At 36.8% G+C, this 23,657-nt stretch overlaps 1 protein-coding gene across 4 annotated transcripts in view; it reads left to right on the top strand.

Annotated features, from left to right (window-relative positions):
* PTPRG (protein tyrosine phosphatase receptor type G) overlaps positions 1-23,657 on the top strand; it is a 631,793-nt gene that overhangs the window by 346,936 nt on the left and 261,200 nt on the right. For all 4 annotated transcript variants that reach the window (XM_039880554.1, XM_039880552.1, XM_039880553.1 and 1 more), the window contains exons 3-4: positions 10,711-10,890; positions 21,762-21,910. In XM_039880554.1, coding sequence (XP_039736488.1) covers positions 10,711-10,890; positions 21,762-21,910 — 329 coding nt within the window. The remainder of the gene's footprint in view (positions 1-10,710; positions 10,891-21,761; positions 21,911-23,657) is intronic.

Here is a 23,657-nt window from a genome sequence, read left to right as displayed (position 1 = left end):
TATTTGTGTTTTGATTTTTTTTATGGTGCTTTCTGCAATCAGAAAATTAAATATTTCTTTAATGTATTTGATTTTGCCAGTTTTTTTGATTTGGGGTTTTTTTCTTTGTACACGATGTGTAAAAATGCTTTCCCTACTTCAAATTTTCCCATAACTGTTTTTTTAGACTTTTATTTACTTTAAATATTTAAATCTTAGATCCAATTGGAACTTACTGTAGAGTAGGATTATCTACTTTTGCACCATTGTATAGTTTTAAGTAATAGATGTAGTTTATTTAGCCAGTTCCTATTGATGGATATTTACATTATTGCCAGTTCTTTCAGATTATAAACAAAAGCCAGAAGGTAAATATTTTGGGTTTTGTTGCCTACTTCAGAGCTGTTCAAGTCTTGTGTTAAAGCACAAAAGCAACCATAGATAATATGTAAAAGAGTGGACGTTGCTGTGTTCCAGTAAAACTATTTACAAAAGCAGATGGCGGGCCTTGATTTGTCTCATGTACCATAGTTTGCAAACCTCTGTTTTAGAGCATGGGTTCGTTTCGTAGATCTGGAATTGACTCCTTGATCTGTCATTTACTATATGGGGGTAGTTTTGCAGTTTCTAAGCCTCGATTTCTTTATGTATGAAATGGGGGAACCTAGTACGTACTTGACAGGATTTGTTGATAGGGTCAAAGGAGATAAAAATGTAGAAAGTTTTCATCACAAATCCTGGCACATACTGAATATTCTCCAAGTAGAATATTGGAGAATATGATGCCGTATTGATGTCATTTTACTGATGTATACTATTAAATAGTCACTCAGTAATTTATAGTAGGTGTTGGATGAGGGTGTCAAAGTACTCGTCAATCAAGATAAATTATATTTTAATCTTTTTTATTATTGATTTTTTCTTCTATCTCAGACTCCAGTATGACTTCATAGGGTACTGTTACTGCTAATGTCTTTAAATAAAGTGTTATATTTTGTTCATCATGGAATTTTTGCATTCATTTTAAATTTTAAGATATTTATCTTGATAACTGAATTTTGGAGGAATGCCTCATCCTAGTTCTAACATTTTTGTACATTTTTTAATTTGTTGAGTAGCTTCTGTGTGCTGCGTGAACAAAATAGACAAGTCCTGACGTCTTGGAGCTTATTTTTCATGGACCATATACTAGGAAGAGAAATGACAAAGAACAAACAGTGATGGACTCGCTGTTTTAGATAGCTAAATTAGCAAAGGCTCCTCTGATTAGCTGAATGAACAGAGTTGTTCATGTTCTTTTGTCACTGTTAGTTCTGCAAAATCTCTGATTTTTTTCTAGGTCCTCTGTTTTGGAAGTTAACTTACATTACAAGTTTATTTCAATAGAGAAAAGTACAACTTAAAATGAACTGTTCGCAGTGTGACAGAGATACAGAATCCATCATGTTGTTTTGGCTTTACTTCATAAAATGTTTTATGTCTAGACATTTCCCTAGATAACATTTAATAGTTAATACATTTTGGAGCATACATTCCTCCTTTTATAGTTGTCATAGGAAGGGTGTTAATCATCCTGTCTGCACCCTCTGAAGTGTTTGCCAGTCCCACACCCCGCTTGCATACCAGTCCCTTCAGCTGTTGAGTGAGTGCCTCATAAAACTGTTTTTAATTTCTTGTTCTTTTTCCTCAGCCCTTATGTCAGTAGGCTGGTATATAGACAATTATTCCTCCCAAGCACCAGACTCCCAAATTCTGTCTCTGGAAATTTTGCCCTTTTCCTCTTTGGGACTGGAATTTCTCGTGAGTTGAAGCAGTTTAGGTTTGACAACACAGTGTGGAAAAGGCGTCCCATCCAAAGATAGGGAATCCCAGGCTTTAGCTGTCAGTTTTGTTTCCCTCCCTGTGGGGCAGCTTTGACCTCTGGGAATAGTGCAGGGTCCCCTCCACCAGTCTTCCCTGTGAAATAACTTGTGTTGTAGCTCCGCTCTGAGGCAGAAGACTTTGGTGAGAGGCAACTGTTCCCATTAAAACTTTCACGGATTCTTATCCCATGACCTCGGTGTTACCAAGGAAGTAAGAATTTACAGCAAGGGACTTCAGAGCTTATTCCCTCTCCTTTTGTCTAAATGAGATCTTTAAACCCTTATCCAAGTATATTCATTCCTTTTCTATAGGGAAAGAGAGTGGGAAGAAAGAGACGGAGGAGGGAGGAGCAATCAGGAGATGTTATCCTTATATATTTCATCCAGCATGCAGTCCTGATTTTTACCTTTATAATCTGACATTTTTATCTTAGTGATAAATGTAGAAAGAATTGAATAATTTAACTGTTGGTCTTTTTAAACCAACATTCTGATCTTATCTTATATTTTTTTAGTCACAAAAAGCCTACTCGAGCTATTTTAAATAGAAAGACACTTAAAATTGAAAAGTCTAGAGATAAAATTTTAATTTTAGGAATGGTTTTGATCAGGTCCTACATATATGTGTGTCTGTGTGTGTATGTACTTTCTCTTCTTGCCTTTTTATTTGTCAGCTTTGGCCTCTAGCTGATTCCCTGTTGGTTTCAATTTAGTCCACTCCCTTCCTCTTCTTCATTCACATTCAGAAAGGAAGTTGGGTTCTTCCCTTTGGCTCTGAGCAGAAGTCTGGAGCCTTTTTTTGAATAGCACTATTACCGTTTGGGGATGATTTGAACTTTGATGTCGCCCCAGAACTTTGGTGTCACCCCAGCAGCATAGGGACGAGGGTGAAGAAGTATAATTAGCATTATTCCCCCATTCTTCCTCATTGACTACAGTGAAGAATCACAGGTCAGTGAGATTTAGAAAAACTGTTCTCGTTGCAGCCAATCAGAGTTCCAGTAACACATACCTCTCAGTCCTTATCGCTGATGAAGAAATGAATTTCAATACCAACCTAAGTCATTCCCTCTGACAGGAAATCCCATGCACTAATTGGCTTAGTCCTGAGTTAACTCCTTCCTAAGTCAGTCTCTTTGTCAAGGAGTAGGGAAGTAAACTAGTTGCCAAATGCCAATCAGGAGCTATTTCTGGAGCCAGGAGCAGGGCCATGCCATCCAGAACTTAGGGCGAAGATGCCATTCTAGAAGAAGGCATAGACAATCACGTTTACTGAACACTTCGTATGTGCCAGATACTGTTGGACATGATCTGTATGTATGTAATTATTTATTCAATCTTTATCGCATCCCTATGGTTACGTTTAAGAATGTGTCCAGCGGGGTCGAAGGTTTGCTAGACTATCAGCAGATGTTTTATATGCCTATTTGATTCTTCCAGGTGTTTGCAAAAAGTGTTTAGAATTTAAGACTCTTAAGAGTTTTAGAGATGATATGATAGAATCTTCTAATTTGTGTGTAAGGAGGTTGAATTATTATAAGACTTGACCACTACATCATTCGATTCCCCTTTCCAGAGTAGAAACGGAAATGGAAAGAGTAAATTTGTGACATGACTGCCACCACTTGCTCCTCTGGTACCCTTGTCAGCATTGCTAATTAATCTTGTCTTTATCAATAAGTAATCACACAGTCATTTGGTATTTTTCACTATGCCATGTGAACTTTTTAGTCCTTGGATATCTGTTTATGGTGATCATCAGAATTCTGGAAGAACTGATCTTTATCATAAGGAGAGTGTTGATTGCTTAAAGACAAACTTGATTTGAAGGTTGAAAACCTCAAGTCTGGAGCAAACTTACCTGTAGTTTATAAACACTTCACATGTTTGGCATTGAACAATAAGAGTAGTGACATTTTTGTTAATAGCTCAGTTGCTTTTTGTAACCAATTTCGTGTAGAATTTACAAGAAGCAAAAATAACGTTGGCGCAACTTTAAACAATATCAGTTAGACTTTGAATGAATAAACCATTCCAATTAGTAGTAAAAATTTTGAGTCCGTGTTTGGATGTGGGTAGATTCCACTTGAGATATATAACTTTTTAATTCAGGTACATCTGCACAGGTACAGACTTTGTCTTTGAAGAATCTTTAGGATCCTCCGGTCTGTGAATTGTATGCATGCTTACAGTGCAGAACAGTAAAATAGGCACCAGAGAGATCTTCAGCATCAGAATTCGAATCTGGGACTCATAATATAGAGATTTGTGCTGTTTTACATTTGACCTGAAATTACTTTTAACATTCAGTGCTAAAATAGAAACCCTGGGAAATGAAGCAATTAATAATTGGCTAAACAAATTAAGTAGTTCTCATTTCTGGTGTTACTGTCTGATATATTTTTGGTACTATGGTTCGTTACTGAAAATTACCTCAAAACACACCATTGATATGAAATGGAGGAATGAAGTTTTTATACCTAAAATTGTTAAATGAAAAATTTACCAAACTTTTATTATTTGGAAGGTAAGTTTACCTTCTCAAGGGCTTAAATATTAGAATATTCCTCTCAACGATGTTGAAGAACTTCATAATTATACGTGAAAAAAATGAAAACAGAGAGATCAGCAATATGAATATTTTTTAGCAATTTTTTCTTTTCTTACATATATTTTTATATATAAAACAATTGATGCACAAAAGGTAATTAAGTTACCAGTAGTGGAGAATGCAAACGAATCATAAGCTAAAGCCCATAAAGCTTTTTAATTAAAAAACGGAATAGTTTAAAGATGTGTTTTAGATTTGGCAGAAAAAGCATTAATTATACTATTAAGTAACAAAATTGAATATACATATTTTTTGGATTGTTGCTGTTAGCTAAAAGTAGACAACAAGATATAGGATAATAACCCTGGATCTAGGTAATACTTCTAATATAAATTCCTTGAGGGAGGCATTAATAAGCATATTTGACTAGAAACAGCACATAACGTGTATATTATTTTTGTTTTTAATTAGATTTAGACAGAATTCATTATTTTTAATGGCTTTTCATTAGTGAATAGAAACCATTATTTGAATATATTATGGTAAAATAAATTCAAGGTGTATGCTTATTTTCTGCAAAGAACCTCTTACGTATTTAAGGAAACCATAGTTTAGAACACAAATCATAGATATTTGCAATTCCTTTCTTTTAGACAAAAGTGTGATTTATGTGCTCCAAAAGTAGCATTTTTATCTCTTTTTCTTATGTCAGGTATTAACTGCAAACTATAATGAAGTGAGACAGTTAAATTGTAGAGAAGTCTTTTGCTAACCAGTTATATTTGTTATTATTTGGACTTTTCAAGTAATGTTGCTGAAGTTGGTAGACAAAACGAGATGTTGCTCTCAAAAAAAAAAATTTTTTTTCTTTTAACAAAATGGTTTGATTCGAAATGTATGCATGTCAATCAACCAAGTTCTTTGGGTTAAATCAAGTGAGATCTCAGATGTGAGCCCAGATTTATAATATTTGTTATAATTTTTACTTGGGGAATTCTGTTTGCCTTAAACAGGCCAGTCAAAATTAATCTCCAGTTCTGTGATTTATTCACCCTACTGTAGAAATATGTCTTCCTGATGCTGATCTACTGACTGTAGCATCTGCAGAGGAGAAAAATACAGTGACTTGCTAATGGTACACCAAGGAGGTAGAATTGGGTTCTTTTACTGTATAAATGAGCCATAAATTAAGCTAATAATTTTGTTCCTTAACCATAATTTTTAAATGTGAATATGACCAATGTTATAAAGTTTTTGTATAACCTTAAATAATGAAGTATCAGCCATAAGCTTGCTGTATTTTCTTTAGGCCTGGCATCTCTTTTCCTTTGACTTTGCTCCATGCAAATTACTTTTTCACAAAGAGGATATGACAGCAGTCCCAGCATTATCTATAAATCAATGCCCATCTCCTTCATCTGTTAGACTTTAGACCTGCCCACAAATATATAACAGTAGATTCAGTAAAATCTGGATATTAAAAATGTAACCCATTTAACAAAACTTAGATTTTATTTGGTTTCTGTGCAGTTTCCTAAACATGTCTTCATCTTTGTTGTCAGAGTACCCACAAAAAAATGACCCTATAGACAAAGATCAACGAGGAAACAAATATTGGTGTGTTACTATTTACTGAATTCCAAACTTTATTCAGAGCCAGGAATTTTCCTGCTAATTTCCATGTTTGGGTCCACCAATCTTGAATAGCACACTACACTTTTTGTCATGACTCCCTAGTCTTCTTTGGTCTGTGACAGTTTTTTAGTCTTTCCTTCTTTTTCATGACCTTGGCATTTTTGAGGAGTATTGGCCAAATATTTGTAGAATGTTCCAGCAGTTGCTGGGATTAAGCTCCACCTCACCGAGGGGTCAGTTGTACTTTTGATTCTTGTCCTCTGCCCAAGTGGAAAACACGAGGGCTTAGTAAATTTCTCTGCACTTCAGGGAGTGAGTCCCTTCCACCGTCACATCTTCTCTAAATCCTGTCCTGAGGGAGGGCCCCTCCTTTTCTTTGTATACCACAAAATGCATGCCTCCACATACCTTAGATGTGGAGGTTAGACTTCACATTTGTTTCTTCCATTATATAGTCAGGTTCTCAAGAGTTTGCTGCACGTTTTATAACACAGTGACAATGGCAATGGTTACAGCAGCCACCACTTGCTGAGTTTTATTGTTCGGTACTGGTATAAGTACTTTTACATGGATTATCTCAGATAATCCTCATAACCACCCTTTGATGTGGACACCATTAATTTTCCCCATCGTGCAGATGAGAACACTGAGCCGCAGGCAGCTTACATTGCCCGAGGGAATTGGGGCAGCCCTGCTCCTCTCTAGCACCCATTTCTCAGCTCTGCGACTGGTACTGAGCAAGTATTGAATTAATATTTAAATGAATACAGTGATGAATTGATTAACAAAACTAATTTTCCTCCTTGATTGACCTTCTTTGATTAGCGAACTCTGTTAAAACAGAAAAAAATAAGAGAACTTGAAAAATAATCACGCTTCACAAAAGGCATTGAAAGCAAAGTTCGGGCACTTCTAAAAACCACAGTCACTGTCGGTGGGCTGTTCAATTTGCACACAGACTCCAACATGCACTTGACATACAGTTTATTTTACCTTATTACCATTCAGACTTACTTACCGTATTAATGAAGAGAGAAAGAAACATCTGAATTTGACACCCTGACTTGAAAGGAGTGAGAAAAGTTGGTAAGAAGTCAGCAGATAGAAGTATACAATTAAAACCAAAATAATGTATAGAGAACTTGATTTAAGTATCATTAGAGGACAGAACTATGCAACTTTTTAACCTCATCTTTAAGTTCACTTATTTGTACCCATAGCCTTGTATTAGGAACTCACTATGTGTAAGTTCCTGTGCTAGGCTTTGGAGTAAGGTTGAACAGGATGCAGAAGGAACCTGTTCTCATAGAGTAACTGCCTAGTGGTGAAGACAGACATAAATTACAATAGTAGTTAGAAGGCCAAAGGAAACCAAGAACCCACTGCCAGGAGAATGCAGAACCCTGTGCATTTTTCATGGCAGCCTCCCTGACCAGGGGATATTTACACTGAGATCAGATACTTAGCAAGGGATTTCAGATGCATTCTTTGAATTTTTTAAAAAAGAAAATATTTCTCATTATAGTTGTGTGAGAAACTCAATCTAAACTGGTAGATTCATTTGGTACTGATATGTTGGCTATTGGCAGTATGTCTCCATCAAGATCTCATTCCTACGAGACTCTCAACATGGGAAATTATTTTTGGCAGCCCAAGCTGCTCTGTGCTTTCTATCCTGTGCTGCACCCTCCCCTTTTGAGAACATAGCCTTGTATATTAGATGGCCACGTCAGAGTCGGTGAGCTGTTCAAAATGAGTCCAGTTGCAAAAATGCAAATATCCTCTCATTCAAGCAAGAGTCAATAAGGGGAAACTAAAGTGCAAATGACTTTTTCTTCTTATTTTAGATAGTTAATGTCATACCCGAGATAGGAAGGCTTCTTGCTGATTTGTTTTCTTTCCCCGAAAAATAGGTTTTAAGCTACTTTATTTAGTATCATTTTTTTTTTTTTTTACTTAAAAGCATTTATTCAAAGTTTGGAAAAACAGAGCATTCAATACTATGAGACTTGGGCAACTGCAAATGATTAATGATATAATTCTCAGTCCTTTATAAAGTGTCTCTTAACACTGAAGAGATTTATACAGTATGGAATGGAAATGGTGCTTCGATGTGAGAATAGGTAATCAATACCTGCAAGCTTGGAAAAAGTGTTCTATTTCCTCCACTAATGACATAGGGGTTTCTGCAAGGCAAGGGTGTCTGGAGCATGATGCACTCCAAAGAAGAATTAATTTAAAATCCGAAGTGGGAGATCAGTTTCAATTAACATTGCGCTTGAACGTGTATTGGGTGGAAGTGTGAAAGCAAGCATGCAGTCAGCTTAAATCTTCAGGTTGTTAACAGTGAGTAAATGAATCCAACTGGTAGGGATCCCGACTATATTTTTATAGAGTGCTAAATTATATTCCACCCATGTCTGGGAGGTTATGAGAAGTAATATGAATGGCAAGTACTTTTCCGAGGTTGCAGAGTATCCTTTTCTTTTATTAGTTTGTAAATTATCAGGTGTCTGTGATTTTACAGGTGATAGCTTGCATTCTTCTTTGGAGTTATACATGTTTGGATTTATTTTACTATGCATTTATTTTTCCATTGAGTGTAATTTCATTGTACTAGTGAGTTTCTAAAAGGTAGTATATACACACGATATTAAAATATTAGTTTCTATAATTTGAATATACAAGCCCAACTGTAGCTAAACAAAATTTACATTTTGGTCAGCCAACAAATATATCAACAATCATTTTATTCAATTTTTAATGGAATTTGTTGGCATCCAAAAGAAAATTTAAAGACTCGACAGGATAATTGGAGCCATTCATTATGTGCTCTTTTCTTTCTTTTTTTTCCTTCAAATATATTGATACGACATGAAAATAAAGTTTGCCTAGAATATATGCAAATTGACTCTGTTCCTTTATGACTCATAATAGATTTAAGGGAATTTGACCAAGAGGCAAAAAAATAACACGAGTGAAAAGACCTTGACCATTCTGAATTTAGTTGGGGAGTTCTACAGCAAAGAAAATGGTGACTTTCACTTTTTCTAGAAAGTGATATAGCACTTGTAACTGATTTTGAAAAGTGCTCCACGGTTGCTACATCTTTGTCAATGAGTGAACAAGTTATGTTGTTGTTGTTAGTGCCTTTTATCTTACTGTTTGGGATGAGGATTAGAGGAAATGACCCAAGCACAGAAAGAGGCTATTATTTGCCAGATGATAAGTACGTGAATCATTTTTAGGGAGCTACATCAACTGCTTTTGCAGCCATGAACCTTCCATTACCATGTCCGAAAAGATTTTCTGTGTTTGTATCTTTTTCATGGTACCATTTTTTACATCAGCTGTGAGCACTTTCAGTCTTAGGGGGGATGGGAAAACTCAAGGCAAATAAGTGTGTGGTGGTGGGTTGGACACAAGTGTGGGCTCTTATTCCATAGTGGGGAGACTTGAGATATCTTTGTGTCCATCATACAAGGTTAGGTATAGAGCGAAGCCCAAAAATATGGGTTTTGGATGGGTGCATCTCCTAAAATCACTTTGGCCATTCCTCCTCTTTTATCTGATTGATATGTGAAGAAATGTAAAGCTAAAAAACCTGGGAATACATGTGTATGTATATGTATGTATACACACACACTATGCTTGATTGATATGGTAGACTAAGTTCTATCTTCTAAAAATTATAAAGTTTAGATTTACTGTCGAATTCTCAAAAAGAGATTTACCTTAATCTTTATAGCAAAGGATCTTTTTTTTCCAGCAAGCTACTCCTGCTTTGTCACGTCACGAAAGTTAAAGGTAGGGTGCAGAAAAATCTCAGAACTAATTATCAGCTTAATAGACATCACCCCAGAATATTTTATTTTCAAATAGGGCAGAGAAGCAGATATATAGTGTTTTCTCTACCTAAGCCTGGTTGGTACCCATTAGGATTACATGTTGTAGTTGCATTCCCTTCCTTTATTTCTGTGGCATATGTCCCCCTAAAGTCTTTATTTATATGAATGCTGAGTCCAGTCTGAAAGTAAGTTTATATCCCCATCTCCTGTGACAGAGAGGGACTGAGAAGGAGAAGTGAGAGCCTTATTTCACAGGTGTGTACCGACTCTGGCCAAAATGAAAAGTCTTTCAGCTAGCCACAGGAAAATCCTACCTCACTGGCCTGCATTATTTTTAATGCCTCTTGTCCAGTGTTGTGTTGCTTTCATTTTAAATTTATTTTTCCTTTGCTGGCTCACTAACTCACTCCTGGGAACTAAGAAAAAAGTTGTGTTTAGGATACTGTTCACAATAGTAAAATATGCTAAATCGATTATGGTGTTTTCTGGTGAATAAATTGTTTATTTTAGGAAATATTTAATTTTTTTTTTTTACAAATGTGAACAGCTCTAACCTGCTCAACTCTCTTAATCTGATTACTGATAAAGTTAGCAAATGTTTGATTACAAATCAAGAAGCAAACCCTTCTTAAGTAATGTATCTTTCCTTAAATCTTCCTGCTGTATCAAGCAAGTGGCTTGGATCCATAGTTTTCAATGCACTGACATTTTTAGAGTGGAGAGGAATAGGAAAATACTCCTACTTGGGAAATGCGGTGCTTGGCTTCCTACTTCTTATTTGTTCAATTCCTGACCCTTCAACCATGAGGATTGAAGTATTGTTTTCTTTTAACAGGTGCCTATGGGCCTCAGCACTGGGTAACATCTAGTGTCAGCTGTGGGGGCCGTCACCAGTCTCCTATAGACATCTTAGACCAGTATGCTCGTGTTGGCGAAGAGTACCAGGAGCTGCAGCTTGATGGCTTCGACAACGAATCTTCTAACAAAACCTGGATGAAAAACACAGGGAAAACAGGTAGACTATGTCTTCTTTAACTGTCCATAAAGCACCATGAAATATATTTGGATTCCCTGATATTTACCTTAACTATGACTTGCTCCTTAAGTAGGGCACATAGCTATCGAGAACACATCGCTGAATGAGAACTTTGGAATCAGCCCTTAGTTTGAGCCCTTGCTTTATGAGTTGTGTGATTTTGGGCAAATTACTTAACCACTCTCTGCCTTTGATTTTAAAAAATGTGATGATGTAGGTAATAAAATTATATCAACATGGTAGAGTTGTAAGGATTAAATGAATTAATGTATGGAAAGTATATAGCACGACTTTTAAGAATCTGTTCTGTCCAGTATGGTGGCTACTGGACAGGTCCCCTGATTTCAAAGCCTGTGTGTTAGTTCTTCCTTCATGTGTCTGCTTCCACTTCTGCACTTAAGGCTTTTCTTTCTTTTGACGTAGGTTTGTCACAGTCACAATTTAGTCACATTTGGCTAAATTTAAATTTTAATTAATTAAAATTAAGTAAGATTGAAATCTCTCACTCATTTTTACTAGCCACGTATCATTTCTCCACCCCCCTTTGTTAGATTGTCCATTTGCAGTATTTGAAAGCAGAGAAGATACACATGCAGATCTTTGTGGGGTTTTTTTTGTGTGGGGGGGGTCACTTGATTTATTTATTTTTTCCAGGTTTATTGTGATTTAATTGAAATATGCCTTTTTGTTGTTGTTGTTGTTGTTGTTGTTGTTGTGGATTGTTCTTTTTTCTCTGCAGAGCTTTTTAGTTCGATGTAATCTCATTTGTTTATTTTTGCTTTTTTTGCTTCTGCTTTTGGTGTCATGTTCAAATTATTATCATCAAGACCAATGTCAAGGAACTTTTTCCCTGTTTTCTTCTGAGTTTTGCAGTTCAGGTCTTAGATTTAAGGCTTTAATCTATTTCCAATTAATTTTTGTGAGTGATATAAGGTAGGGGTCCAGTTTCATTCTTTGTATGTGAACATCCCATTTTCCCAGCATCATTTATTGAAGAGACCGTCCTTTCCCCATTGAGTGTTCTTGCCTCTCTTGTCAAATATTAGCTGACCATATCTCCGTGGGTTTATTTCTGTGCTCTAGATTCCATTCTATTTGTCTTTCTGTTTGTTTTTAGGCCAGTACCATACCTTTTGATTACTATAGCTTTGTAGTATAATTTGAAATCAGTAAGTATGCCTCCAGCTTTGTTCTTTTTTGTCAGGATTACTTTGACTGTTCAGGATTATTTGTGGCTCTATAGGAATTTTAGGACTGTTTTTACTACTTCCATGAAAAATGCCATTGGAATTTTGATAAGGATTGCATTAAATTTATATACCACTTTGAAGAATATTGTACTAGCTACATTTCAAGTGCTCAGCAGCCACATGTGGCTAGCATCTACCATATCAGGTAGCACAGATAGAGAACATTCTGTTGTTGCAAAAAGTTCTATTTGACAGTAGAAATAAAATTCTTTTCTTCTTCAAGATTTTACTTTCTTAATATTTCTTATTGTATTAGAATGTAGATGAATGCTTTCTCAGCCCTTTGTGTATTGGACCATCAATTTGATCCTCCTATAGAGATTGGATTTTGGGATCTATGAATTTGAATCATCGTATTTTCACCATTGCTAATACAAAGAGCTGCCTCCTTCTTAAGTGCTGTTATGCAGTCTATCAGCTATAGATTGTCCATGGAAATAGCAGAGAATGCCTTGCTGTGTCCCACTGTATGATCTGAAAATAAACATCAGGGTGTTATGATACATCTCTGCCTAGTGCTACCTAGAATTCTGTTGATGCTAAAGATATTTTTCATATCTAATTTTTGAATTCTTATAACCCTAACTCATTTTTAAAAAGCTCCGAGGCTGGCCCACAGGTGCGCTCCCTCCCTCCTCCTCCTTGGGCTAAAATTACTTTGCTATCAGCCCTTTGATCCCATTCATGTTGTGGGTCACAGAGTTGCCTTTTCTTTTAACCTAACTGGCTGCACGTACAACTTCGGGGATCCATTTTCTTACTCCAAACCAGCAATTTTGTCTGAAACTTTGTCTGAAATTATTCATGATTGATTGCTTTTGGTTGCCCTGATTTGTCCATAGAATTGCTTCCTACTCAGCACAGTGATTCCTGGCTTTGGGCTCTTTTTCATAATGTCTCCATAAACAATTCTCATTCTTGCTTTACAGCAGGCTACTCTCTGCTATACCTTGATTCACTCATTTGAGTAGCTGCTCAGAAAAAAACATATGTATCGTAGTGTTATTTGTACACAAATTTTCACCATCCCCTCTACTCTGCCAATATAGATGTGTGCTTATTGTTACAATCCTGAATTTTTCTACCAGTTGTCCTGCTTTATCTTTCAAATATGAGTGTCCTTTGGAAAACTGTGATAGGAATATTGCTCCTAAGACTAACTGAATATGGTGATCGGGAGTATTGCCACGTTGGGTGTAATCAGAGCTTGGAGATGAGCGCCACCTGTCAGTGCCACATTCCGGAAGCCCGCCAAAGGCAATTCACTGGGCTCTCTGATGTGGTTTTCTACTTGACTTGCAACGCTTGACAGCTTCTGAAAAGATAACACATTTCAGTGACAGCTTTCAGCTTGGTATCTCCAATGACAGTTCTTAGAGGAGTGTAGGGTTCACTCAATGCAAGTTGAGTCATGACCTTGATCTTCCAGAAGCTGATTATCAATCTCCATCGCTCTGCTGACTTCCCAGAGTGATCCACAACTTGTTGCATATCTATGAGTACATGCACTTGATTTTAGACACAGCCATCCAAATACGAACACGGCTATTTAAGAAATTTCAGAAGAAGCACCACTGCCACTGGGAAGAAGAAATAAATTCTTGTTCCTTCCCAGACTGTACTTATTGCTATGAAATTCATGACATCATACTAGATAGGCCAATATCTCATAAATAAGATGATTCTATAGGAGTAGTGTTTTAAAAGTGGCAACCATTCATAGGCAATTTTATACAAGGACGTGGAAATGTTTGTTTTTTAAAGATTTCAGTATATAGTGGTTAAGAAACTTAGATGCACAAATCAACCTGTGTTGTTCTTTTTCTTTTTCTTCTTTTGATAAGCACAAATCTAGAAACTTTTTCATTCTGTAATCCTTAAAGTGCCAAGCAAATTCATAAATTTTCCAGTATTTTAGAGAAATGAAGATTTCGGTTGCTTTACCTATTAGCATGGATCATATAAATTCAGTTGAAAAACAGTATACGTACAGTGCAGTGCTCTGTATGTCTAGATTAAAGTTTGGAGTTGATAATATCCACAGTGTGTAGTATTCATAGGGATAATATCAGGCTAAAAAAGCACCTGTCATTGTACTATAGTTGTACAAGATGGTACCATTTGGGGAAACTAAATAAAGGGGACGCAGGACCTCTCTATTATTTCTTACAACTGTGTGTGAATCTAGAATTATCAAAAAAATTAAAGTTTAATGAACAAAAAAACCCCATATCATAATCCATAAGGTCTGTCTTTGTTACAGTGGTTCATTTTATATCTAACTTGTCTGAGTAGATGAAGAAAAGCCTTCTTTAATCATTAATTTTTAATCAACATATTTTTCTTCTCCAAAACTCTTTCTTGAACTTGTGCTTTTAGAAAATAAATTCAGGAAGGAGAATTTATTTTTTCTGATGGAAATTTACAAGCCATTTATCTGTAAAATAGACTGCCTTTTGGATATTAGGATATGAATATATAAAGTTAATATTTAAAGCAGCTTAGTACCTATGGACAGTAACTTTCCCATAAAACAGTTTTGATGCTTATATCTTTCTTAACCCCTTCAGAGTGTTATATATCCAATCGAGCATAATCAATAGAACAAGTTGGTTATATGTAGCCCACTTCTCAAAAGTCGTCTAAAATATCTTTACGAGACAGATAGCATCTCTCTATTTCTTCCTGAGGAGCCGTAACTGTCTTTTGTGCCAGTTCTTATTTGATTTCATCTCAAGTTATTTTCCTTTCTTTCATTTCTGTAGAATGAAAAGATAATGCATTCATCAAGAACATTTCAAGATAATCTGGCTGTTTTTAGCATTAGCTTCTAGCTAAATGATCGGGATTTAAGACTTAGTGCTTCTGATGTATGTTAATAAGCCACAGTCTCCTATAAATTTTAACCATTCGGAGGGCTTTTTTTCCCCTACTACCTTTTCTTTTTATCCCACACCAAAAACAAATAGTAAGTGCATTTGTCAATAATGTATATTACTTCCATCTACCCACTTTATATTTGTTTACTATTTTTTTCTTTGCCCATATTTTCTCCTGTTTGTCTGCAAATATCATAGTGTCTGGCTTAAATGATTTCAAGAAATAATTATTTAAATTTTAAATTTTAAATCGATGGTGAGGAAACTAGGTGTAGATAAGTAGGTCAGGAACCTCGTCCCAGTATGTTACAGAGCCTGTAAAATTTAGACAAGGTTGAAGAGGCTGTTACATTCACTTTATTTTACCTGACCCTTGGAACTTTTATAATACATCGGCACCCTAAGAACCTGCAGATGTAAACTAAGAAAAGAACCTCATTGCAGGCTGGTATAAAGAGAAGTAGAAAATCTTAACAACCTCAGTCACTTCTATGCGTTAGTTCCCTGAGTGAGCTTGTGACCCCTGCTCAGTGTAAAAAGAGCATCAGGCCCTGCTGCTTGCTTGCCCACAGGTTAAGGCTCCCCCAACGGCCACACAATTGTCTGACATTAAAAGAAACTCTGTGTTCTGTTGGTCATTGCAGTTCGCAGCTCAAGCTTACTGTTGCCGATCTGCTGCTCTCAGGCTTACTGTTGCCTCAGTGTAGTGTCCAAGGTTGGGGAAGCAGAAGCAAGTCTGAGAGTCAGCACCTGACTGCCCTTACAGGCACCTTTCAGGGCTGTCGGGTGGCGATCTACATGATGTTTGATTTCCTCCCAAGCTGATGGACTTGAATGCTTAGCCCCTACTCAAGAATTGATTGTTCCATACTAGCATGATTGCCCAAGGGTAAGATACATGGAAAAGCCTTTAACAATCTTGAGATTGGTAAGGAAGGTTCTAGGAAGTATGTGTGTTTTATCTTTCTATTTGGGCTTTTTCTTCTTTATATTTCTATTCTGTGTTTCTCCTTGTATCTCTCTGCCAGCTTTCATGCTTTTGCTGCTTCGTTCTCTTCCGCCTTTCCTTTCTTTCTCCTCCTTGAATTTCCCTCCTGTGTGGCATGTCTCTCTCTCCCATGTTTGTCTGTTCTCATTCCCCGCTCTTAGCTTTGGCCCTTTTCTCTCCTTTCTTCTTTCCTTATAGCTGGCCGCGGATGAGAACCAGAGTTTTTAAAGTGTTTTTATTTATTGTATTTATGGACGAGAGATTTTGGTGCTGATGGTGAAAACCTGAGTATGTTCTCATTTCAATTAAAACTTCTGTATTCCTGATCTGTTGATAAGGAGGGCCTGGGCAAGTGAGATACACAGTGATTCCCCAAGTATGTGTTCTTGGATTTTCCCAGTTTGCTTGATACCAAACCATTATTTTATCTTTATTTCGTTATTCCCCATCCCACCGCAATTTTGAATGATCTTTTATAGGTGTAAATGTGGGCACCGAAGATGGACTAACTGGAGGGCTTCATTCCTGGATCACAATTTTTTAGCTCTGAGTTTTGTTTGTGTCACCGATGAATTGGTCATTTTTCTCACAAAGAAGCTGCCGAGCTTTCTGATTAAAAGCATGCCGTCAGCCAAGGAGACAGGTGTTTGGAAGCATCTGAGTGCGGGCATCATTTACGTTAGGCGTACCCAGCCCTGACTTTGTAATACCCTGGCGCATCTCTAGTTAGCTCAAGGTTGCCTCAAAGAGAAAACTTAAATTTAACTTTTAAAAGATCCATTCTTTTGAGGGGGCATACAAAGTGTGCTTTGGCTCTACACTTTAAAATTTCCCTGTCTCAAATGTCCAAATTCTTAGGTTTCTTCATCCTAACTATTTAGTCTGCCTGAATCCTGCAATTTAAGTTGGAGCTATTTCACTGGGTCTCTTTTCGGCAAGACACACTGCAAACTTTATTTCATGTTTACTAAGCTCCTTTTCCTTTCTTTTATCCCCACAGTCCCAGTCCCTATGTTCGGGTGATAGTTTCTGGGTAGACACAAGCCTAATTTACCAATTACATAAGACAAGTGCTATTTTACACTGATAGACTTAAGTAAATTTTGAAGGGTCTTTCTTTTTTAAGGCACAGAACCGTGCCTTAAAAATTGTCATCTGTCATCTTATATAATTAAAGGGTCAACCAATCCACTTCGTTCACCTTGTTCCATTCAGTAGAGTTAACCGAGACCCAGGATAGTCCCATGACTTGACATTTCTTGGATATCTGAGGTTGCTCCAACTCAGCATGTCCAGTTTCTTTTTACTAGATGACTGTACTAACCTCCTAACTTTAAGTTCTTTTGACCAGTGTTTCTTTACTCCCAGGTCTTCTACACTTAGTAGTCAGTTCTAATCTCTCTCTCTCTCTCTCTCTCCCTACCATACTGTTTTTTTCTCCCCTTCTCTCAACCATTTCCCTTGTGGATGAAGACAGAGTGCTCACTGTGCCTGCCTAGTTCTCTAGCCTCTAGGAGTTCACTCCATGCTCTCTGAGCGCTCTTCACCTTGGCTTCCTATTTACTCTGCCTACCACAGGGCCTCTGCATGAGCTCCCTTTCCCCTGCTTTATTTCCCTCTTGTCAGCACTTCCCCAAGATGGCTCCTTTAACTCTCACCTCAGGTGATTCCATCAGTCCTTGGTGAAACCTCCTCTCCTTCTTCTGTCTGGGATTGGATGCTCACCTGTTAACACTTGTCCCTCTTGCAGGCTGATGGGGCCTATGTTTCCACTGACCATACATTCCATGAGTGTAGAAGTTGTGTCTGATTTACTTGCCTTTTTTTTCCCAGCAATTACTTGGTAAATAATTGCAAAAAGTAAATGCTAGTGCCTACAGGGCAGTTAGTAGAAAGCTGGAAGTAGAGCTCATGTTTCTTGACTTCCAGACCAGAGTGTTTTTTTTTTTCTGCCAGGGATCCAAAAGTATCCCCTTGATAGACTCTGATATTGTGGGTGGTCTGGGGGTCCCACCATTATGATTCAATAATGGTAGTCTTTTCCCATCTTATAATGTTAAAAAGTGTCGGGAGTAGTGGAGGTAAGATATTAAGCAGCTCATTTTCTCTCTCATCCATTTTTATTTAACTTTTGGCGCCTGATACTGTTTACTCAGATTTTGGTGTGAACATTTGTTTGGCCCAGCATTATACAGACATGTTCAGTTTAGTTTATAAACAGTTGGTGGATGTCCTACAAAGAATGACATGAATGCCAGGTACTCAGTCATCCCTCCAAACTCAGGAGAAAACTAATTCCATATCTATGGTGTGACTCTTACCTGCCCTTGCCCCGTACACAGCATTTTTACTTGGTGGATGCCCCAAATACGGGTGGAATCTGTGAAAGCAACGGCTTCTCTCCCTAGGATGATAATGTTTATAAACAACACTCAGACAATGCAATCTTTATGCTATAATGTCCTGAATGAATTACTATTCTGTGCATTCTTCATATGTCAGCCCTTGTGATCTCACAACAAACCTGTGAAGTTGCTCTTGTTTTACTCCAATTTTATAGAACAGGACCTGAGGCACCAAGGAGAGCAGTAACTTTCTCACTGCTGGACAGTGGCCAATCTAGACTCAGATTCAAAGTTACTAGCTGTAGAATCCCAATTGTCACCTTATCCAAGTTCAACTCTTACTGCTATTATTTTAAAATTTAAATTAAAATTCATTCATTTATTTAGTATTCTGGTATTATTTACTTAATGTTTTCTTTCAATTGACTCACTTTATTTTAAATAAATTGATTTTAAAAGAAAACTTTTTATCAACACCATAATGGGAAAAACCTGTGCTATTTGACATGGATAGACTTATGTAAAAAAAAAAAAGTCTCTAATTTGTGAAAATAAATCATTACCAAAGTAACTAAATTCTAGCATAAGATTTATTCTTGGGTAAAAAAGGAAAATGAATATCAGGCTAGCGAGGAGGGCATATTAGCACCTAATTGAATTTTATTCTTCTTTGTTACCAAAGGATAAAATAATCAAGAAAAGGAAATAATCATTTTTCTCTGTGTTTTAGTGAACTCAAAGCATTTACTCAACACTTAAGATCCCCTCCCAAGTGTTTGGGCCCCACGTACCCTGGCTGTTGTCCCTTTCCAGTACACTCTTTCCTTTGTGGGAAAGATAGTATTGCTTCAAAATTGAACTCCGTCTGAAAATGGAATGCCATACCTGTGTGATTGCTCTTCTCTGCTATACATGAGCTCTGTCTCCATGTCTCTAAAAATATGTTTGACAATAACTGCCATTGAGTGCGTACATGCTGAGTTTCTGGCACTGTGTTAAATGCTTTCCGAGTGTTATTTCCTTTAGGCGTCAAAACAACCTTCCCAGGTAGGCACCGTTTGAACAGTAGTAGAAACCAAGGCACAGAGAAGTAGAGTAACTTGCCCAAGATCACACCACTGTCATGTGACAGAATGGGATTCTAACTCGGATCGAACTTATCTGCTGAGCTCATGGCTCTCAGTGCATGCTCTGTTCTGCAGTGACCACCTCTGGTGTATTTTGTTTTGAAACGGAGCAGTGTTATTTTATGATAGCTAGGAAAGTTCTCTCTTCCCAGTTTTATATGTAAACAAAAATATAAGCTACTTTTGAAAAGGGGGTGTGTGCATGTAGCATGCTGTGCGCCTTAGTGAGAAATACTGTAAAATGAAAAATGAAATGAATGTTTCAGATTTTACAATTTCCTAATTATGCTTTTAATTATTCATATAAAACAAATAAAATGACCCCTGACAGAGAAATAAATGATTTAGGTAAAATCAAATATTTATAAGATACTGTGTGTCCCTGGGTGTGTTGTAACAGATGCACTCAAAACGATTTGCTTTTGTCCTTTGGATGTAAAATATTATACATAGAATTTATAACAGGCTAAGAGTAATCAATGGTATTTAAGATACTACTGAGCTAATTTATAGGTATTTGGGCTTTAGAACTTAAGAGATATGATTGTTTTAATACAGTAGTTTATCTTCTAAAATATGTCGTATTTTAGAGATCACCAAATGACGCCCCCCTTCTTGTTTCTGTATTTTCTAATGGTTGGAAAAAAATGAAAAGGAAAGTAGTATTCCCTGACACTTAAATTATATTCAGATGTCAGCATGGATAAACAAATTTTATGCAACATTATCTGAGCCATTCACTTATGTATTGCTTTTGGCCGCTTCTGTGCTACAGAGACTAGGTTGAGTAGTTACAGTGGGGACCGTCGGGCTCACAAAGCCTTAACTATTTACTACCTCAGTCTTCATAGAAAAAGTTTTCCAACCTTTGTGCTAAAACTTGCTTAGCACATAGTGAAGGTGAGACAAAGCTGTAGCTAGCATGTTTAATCAGCATAAAAAAAAACTTACTTTTACTTTATTTTATCCTTGAATTTGCTGTTCTACTAATTGAACATTTATTTTATATTTTTCAGAAGTTCAAGAAAACTGCCTTTTGAGTCCAATAAAAGGGATTTATATGAGCAGGGTTCTTTCACTTGCTTTTAATGCTCCCTTTATATAAAGAAATGCTGAAAATAATTGCATTGTTTTAGAAATAGGTTAATAGTCTCTATCTTTTATAGAGGCCTAATCTTCATGCAGGATTTCTCTCTAAAACTTGAACTGGATTTCTTTAGGAAGAGGAGATAATGAGGATGGGAGAGTTTTCCTTGGCTTCAGTAAGCTTGGCTTTTGATCACAAACCATTCATTATATTGGTTGGCATCTTACATTTATTTAGCAACCAATAAGTGTTTGTTGAATGCATGAGTTCGCTTTAGAAAACAAAAAAAGTGAGGTTATCACTTATAAAATAAAATGCTTTTTCTGCATTTGGAAATTGCATTCCTCTTGGAAAAAATAATGTGTTAGTATAAGTCCGAGTTATTTGTCCTCGATTTCTCTTTCCCTTGTTTCAAGAAAGGAAGGGCGTGTTCTTGAAATTTAGGATTTGAATTGATTGAGGTTCCCTATGGACATTACGGAGTTTCTCATGTGTTCTTTTGGATGGGCTAAGGAAATTTTCTTATACTTGAAATGAATAAAAACAATAAAGTAAATCTAGTTATATTTAATTATTTGATTGACTTAATGAGTAGAATTTTCACTGTACTTTCCTGGACACCGTTGTCAGCTATGACGAATGCAGTGCCCAGTCCTGGCTATGTTCTCTCTGCCGTTGCCTTAATATTGGAAGAACCTGCACATTTTATTTTCTGATATCTCGCCTAAGTTTTCTGCTTAAAGAAATGTGCCTCTCACGTCTGGCTTATGATATATATTTCCCATCTCATTCCAGACCTTAAATCTTGGGGTAGTCCCAGGAATCTCACTCTCTAGATAATTTTGATCATCCAGCAGATTTAGGAGACTGATTCAGAGTGACTTATTCTGTCACTGTCTCCAGTTGTTTTCTCAGTTAAATGGATAAGAAATTCTGAGACCATTCCTTGGGAATTTTCATGATTTAGAGTCAACTGGTTCTTGCCTGAGTACACTGTGTATCTAAAATGTGCTAATTTATTCAGACTCATTGTTTTTGACTTTTTTTAAAACGGGTGTGTGTGAGGAAATAATTCACATCATGCAATTGTGAACTTTATTTGAAGCAACAGAAGAAGTCTTTCCAGTTTGGTTCTGAAACTCAATTTGTTTCTCTCCCCTTCCATTTTATACAGTTGCCATCCTTCTAAAAGACGACTATTTTGTCAGCGGCGCTGGCTTGCCTGGCAGATTCAAAGCTGAGAAGGTGGAATTTCACTGGGGCCATAGCAATGGCTCTGCGGGGTCTGAACACAGCATCAATGGCAGGCGGTTTCCTGTTGAGGTGAGAGGAACTTGAAACTTAAGATGTCAAAGTGTAGCCCTGCTTTGGGTCTTTACATTAATGAGTTGCTTTGTCTTTACTCCCAGTCAGTCATTTTGCAAATCAGACGTATACTGTCTCTACCTTTGTCTGTGGAAATCTTTTATGTACAGCATGACAGGTGAATATCCATCCTCAAGTTTCTCATTTTGTTTAACCGGAGAAGTGTATAGGCATCACTGGCATCATGGTTTGAGTAGGTTTCACCTCCGATCAATGATTTTCAACCATTTGGTTCATTTGACACAGTTTCTTTTCCCTGTCGATTTCTGAAACTCTGCTTTTTAAAGGTGAAATTCTGTATGAAACTCAGGTGAGTTTTATTTTAACTCTTCAGAAAAGAAAAAAATTAGTTGGTATGTGAAGAACAGTCTCAGAATCGTCTCTCAGTAGGGAAGCTATTTTAAGGTTTGTTTACTCCTGTCAGCTGTTGAAAAAGAGCCTGTTAACTTTGCTGGGATCAAGAGTGACATTTTGCCTCCCCTATGTCGGTTTTCAGAAAGCTCCATGCTAAAAGGTATGGGTGCAGTAGATCGTATGTATCTCTTTGGTGAGGAAGGAAAGGGAAAGGAACAAGTCACCATAATCCTTTATTATTGTTGGATGGGGACAGAGCAGCCCTTCTATTCATTGCTAACCTTATTTTTACCTTTAATCATGATTAAGATGTGACAAACATGTTTGTTGGTTGTTTGGTTCTCCAGGTGGTAAGCTTTACAAGTTTGTGGAAGAACCGAATGGGTGTGCATTCAAGCCAATGCCTGGACTCAAATGTGGAATGACAACTCTTAGTGTTTTTATAACTTTTATTAAGTAATGACCTATTTTGATAATCTGATGGATACTTGAGACCCCCCCCCATAGAGAAAATAAATGTATGTATGCAGATATTTACACATAATTTATAGGATTTTATCACTCACCCTAGTTCCTCAAGCCCATTTATGGCCTCTTTAGTCATCCTTGAACCTTTGATGAAGATCCCTACAAGTTGAGAAAGTCAATGGTATTTGTTTGTTCATAGATACCTATTTCACATATAGATTTGTTTCTTATTTATAATTGCTAGAGGAACCAGAGGCAACTACTCTGAGAAAATGCTTCATATTTTTTTCTTGTTTAGCTGGGGTTTCGTTTGAAAATTCTTCCTGTATTAAGAATCATCTATCTGTGGGACTTCCTGTCCTACTCATACTAATTATGTCTCATGAGTAGTGTTTCTACTAAATGGGTTCTGCTTCTCTCTTTAAATTGAATGAATGAATCATTTCTTAGAAGTCGTAGCTTTATTTGTATTTGGGAAACTTGATTCTTAGAAGCAAGATTACATCACATTTTTAAGTTTGGGTTTTCCCTTCTGTTCTTGCTGACGGGTTCCCACGGGCAGTGTGAGTTGAAGGGACAGTTTGTATCCTGCGAGCTTTGCACTAAAGCCTCTTTATCTTAGAATTGGGTTGCCATTTGTTCAGTTAATGTTGTTTTGGACAAAAGATGTGCTTGAAAGATTGAAAACTTATTTTTGGCAGCTGCCTTGGAAAAGAAGGACTCTGGTGCTAGGATCTAGGAACTTCTGCCTCATTTCTAATCACATCTCCTCATGCCAAGGCGGGCCTGTCTCCTCCTATTTGATTTTGGAGAAATGCATAGACTAGATGCATAGTCTTTTGGAAACATTACTTTAAATGAACATTTTGGTTTTCTTTTATTC

Source organism: Pteropus medius, unplaced genomic scaffold (genome assembly GCF_902729225.1).
Source record: "Pteropus medius unplaced genomic scaffold, Ma_sr-lr_union100, whole genome shotgun sequence".
NCBI lineage: Eukaryota > Metazoa > Chordata > Mammalia > Chiroptera > Pteropodidae > Pteropus > Pteropus medius.
The sequence above is the reverse complement of the archived record's forward strand: the minus strand, read 5'-3'. Positions and strand labels throughout refer to the sequence as shown.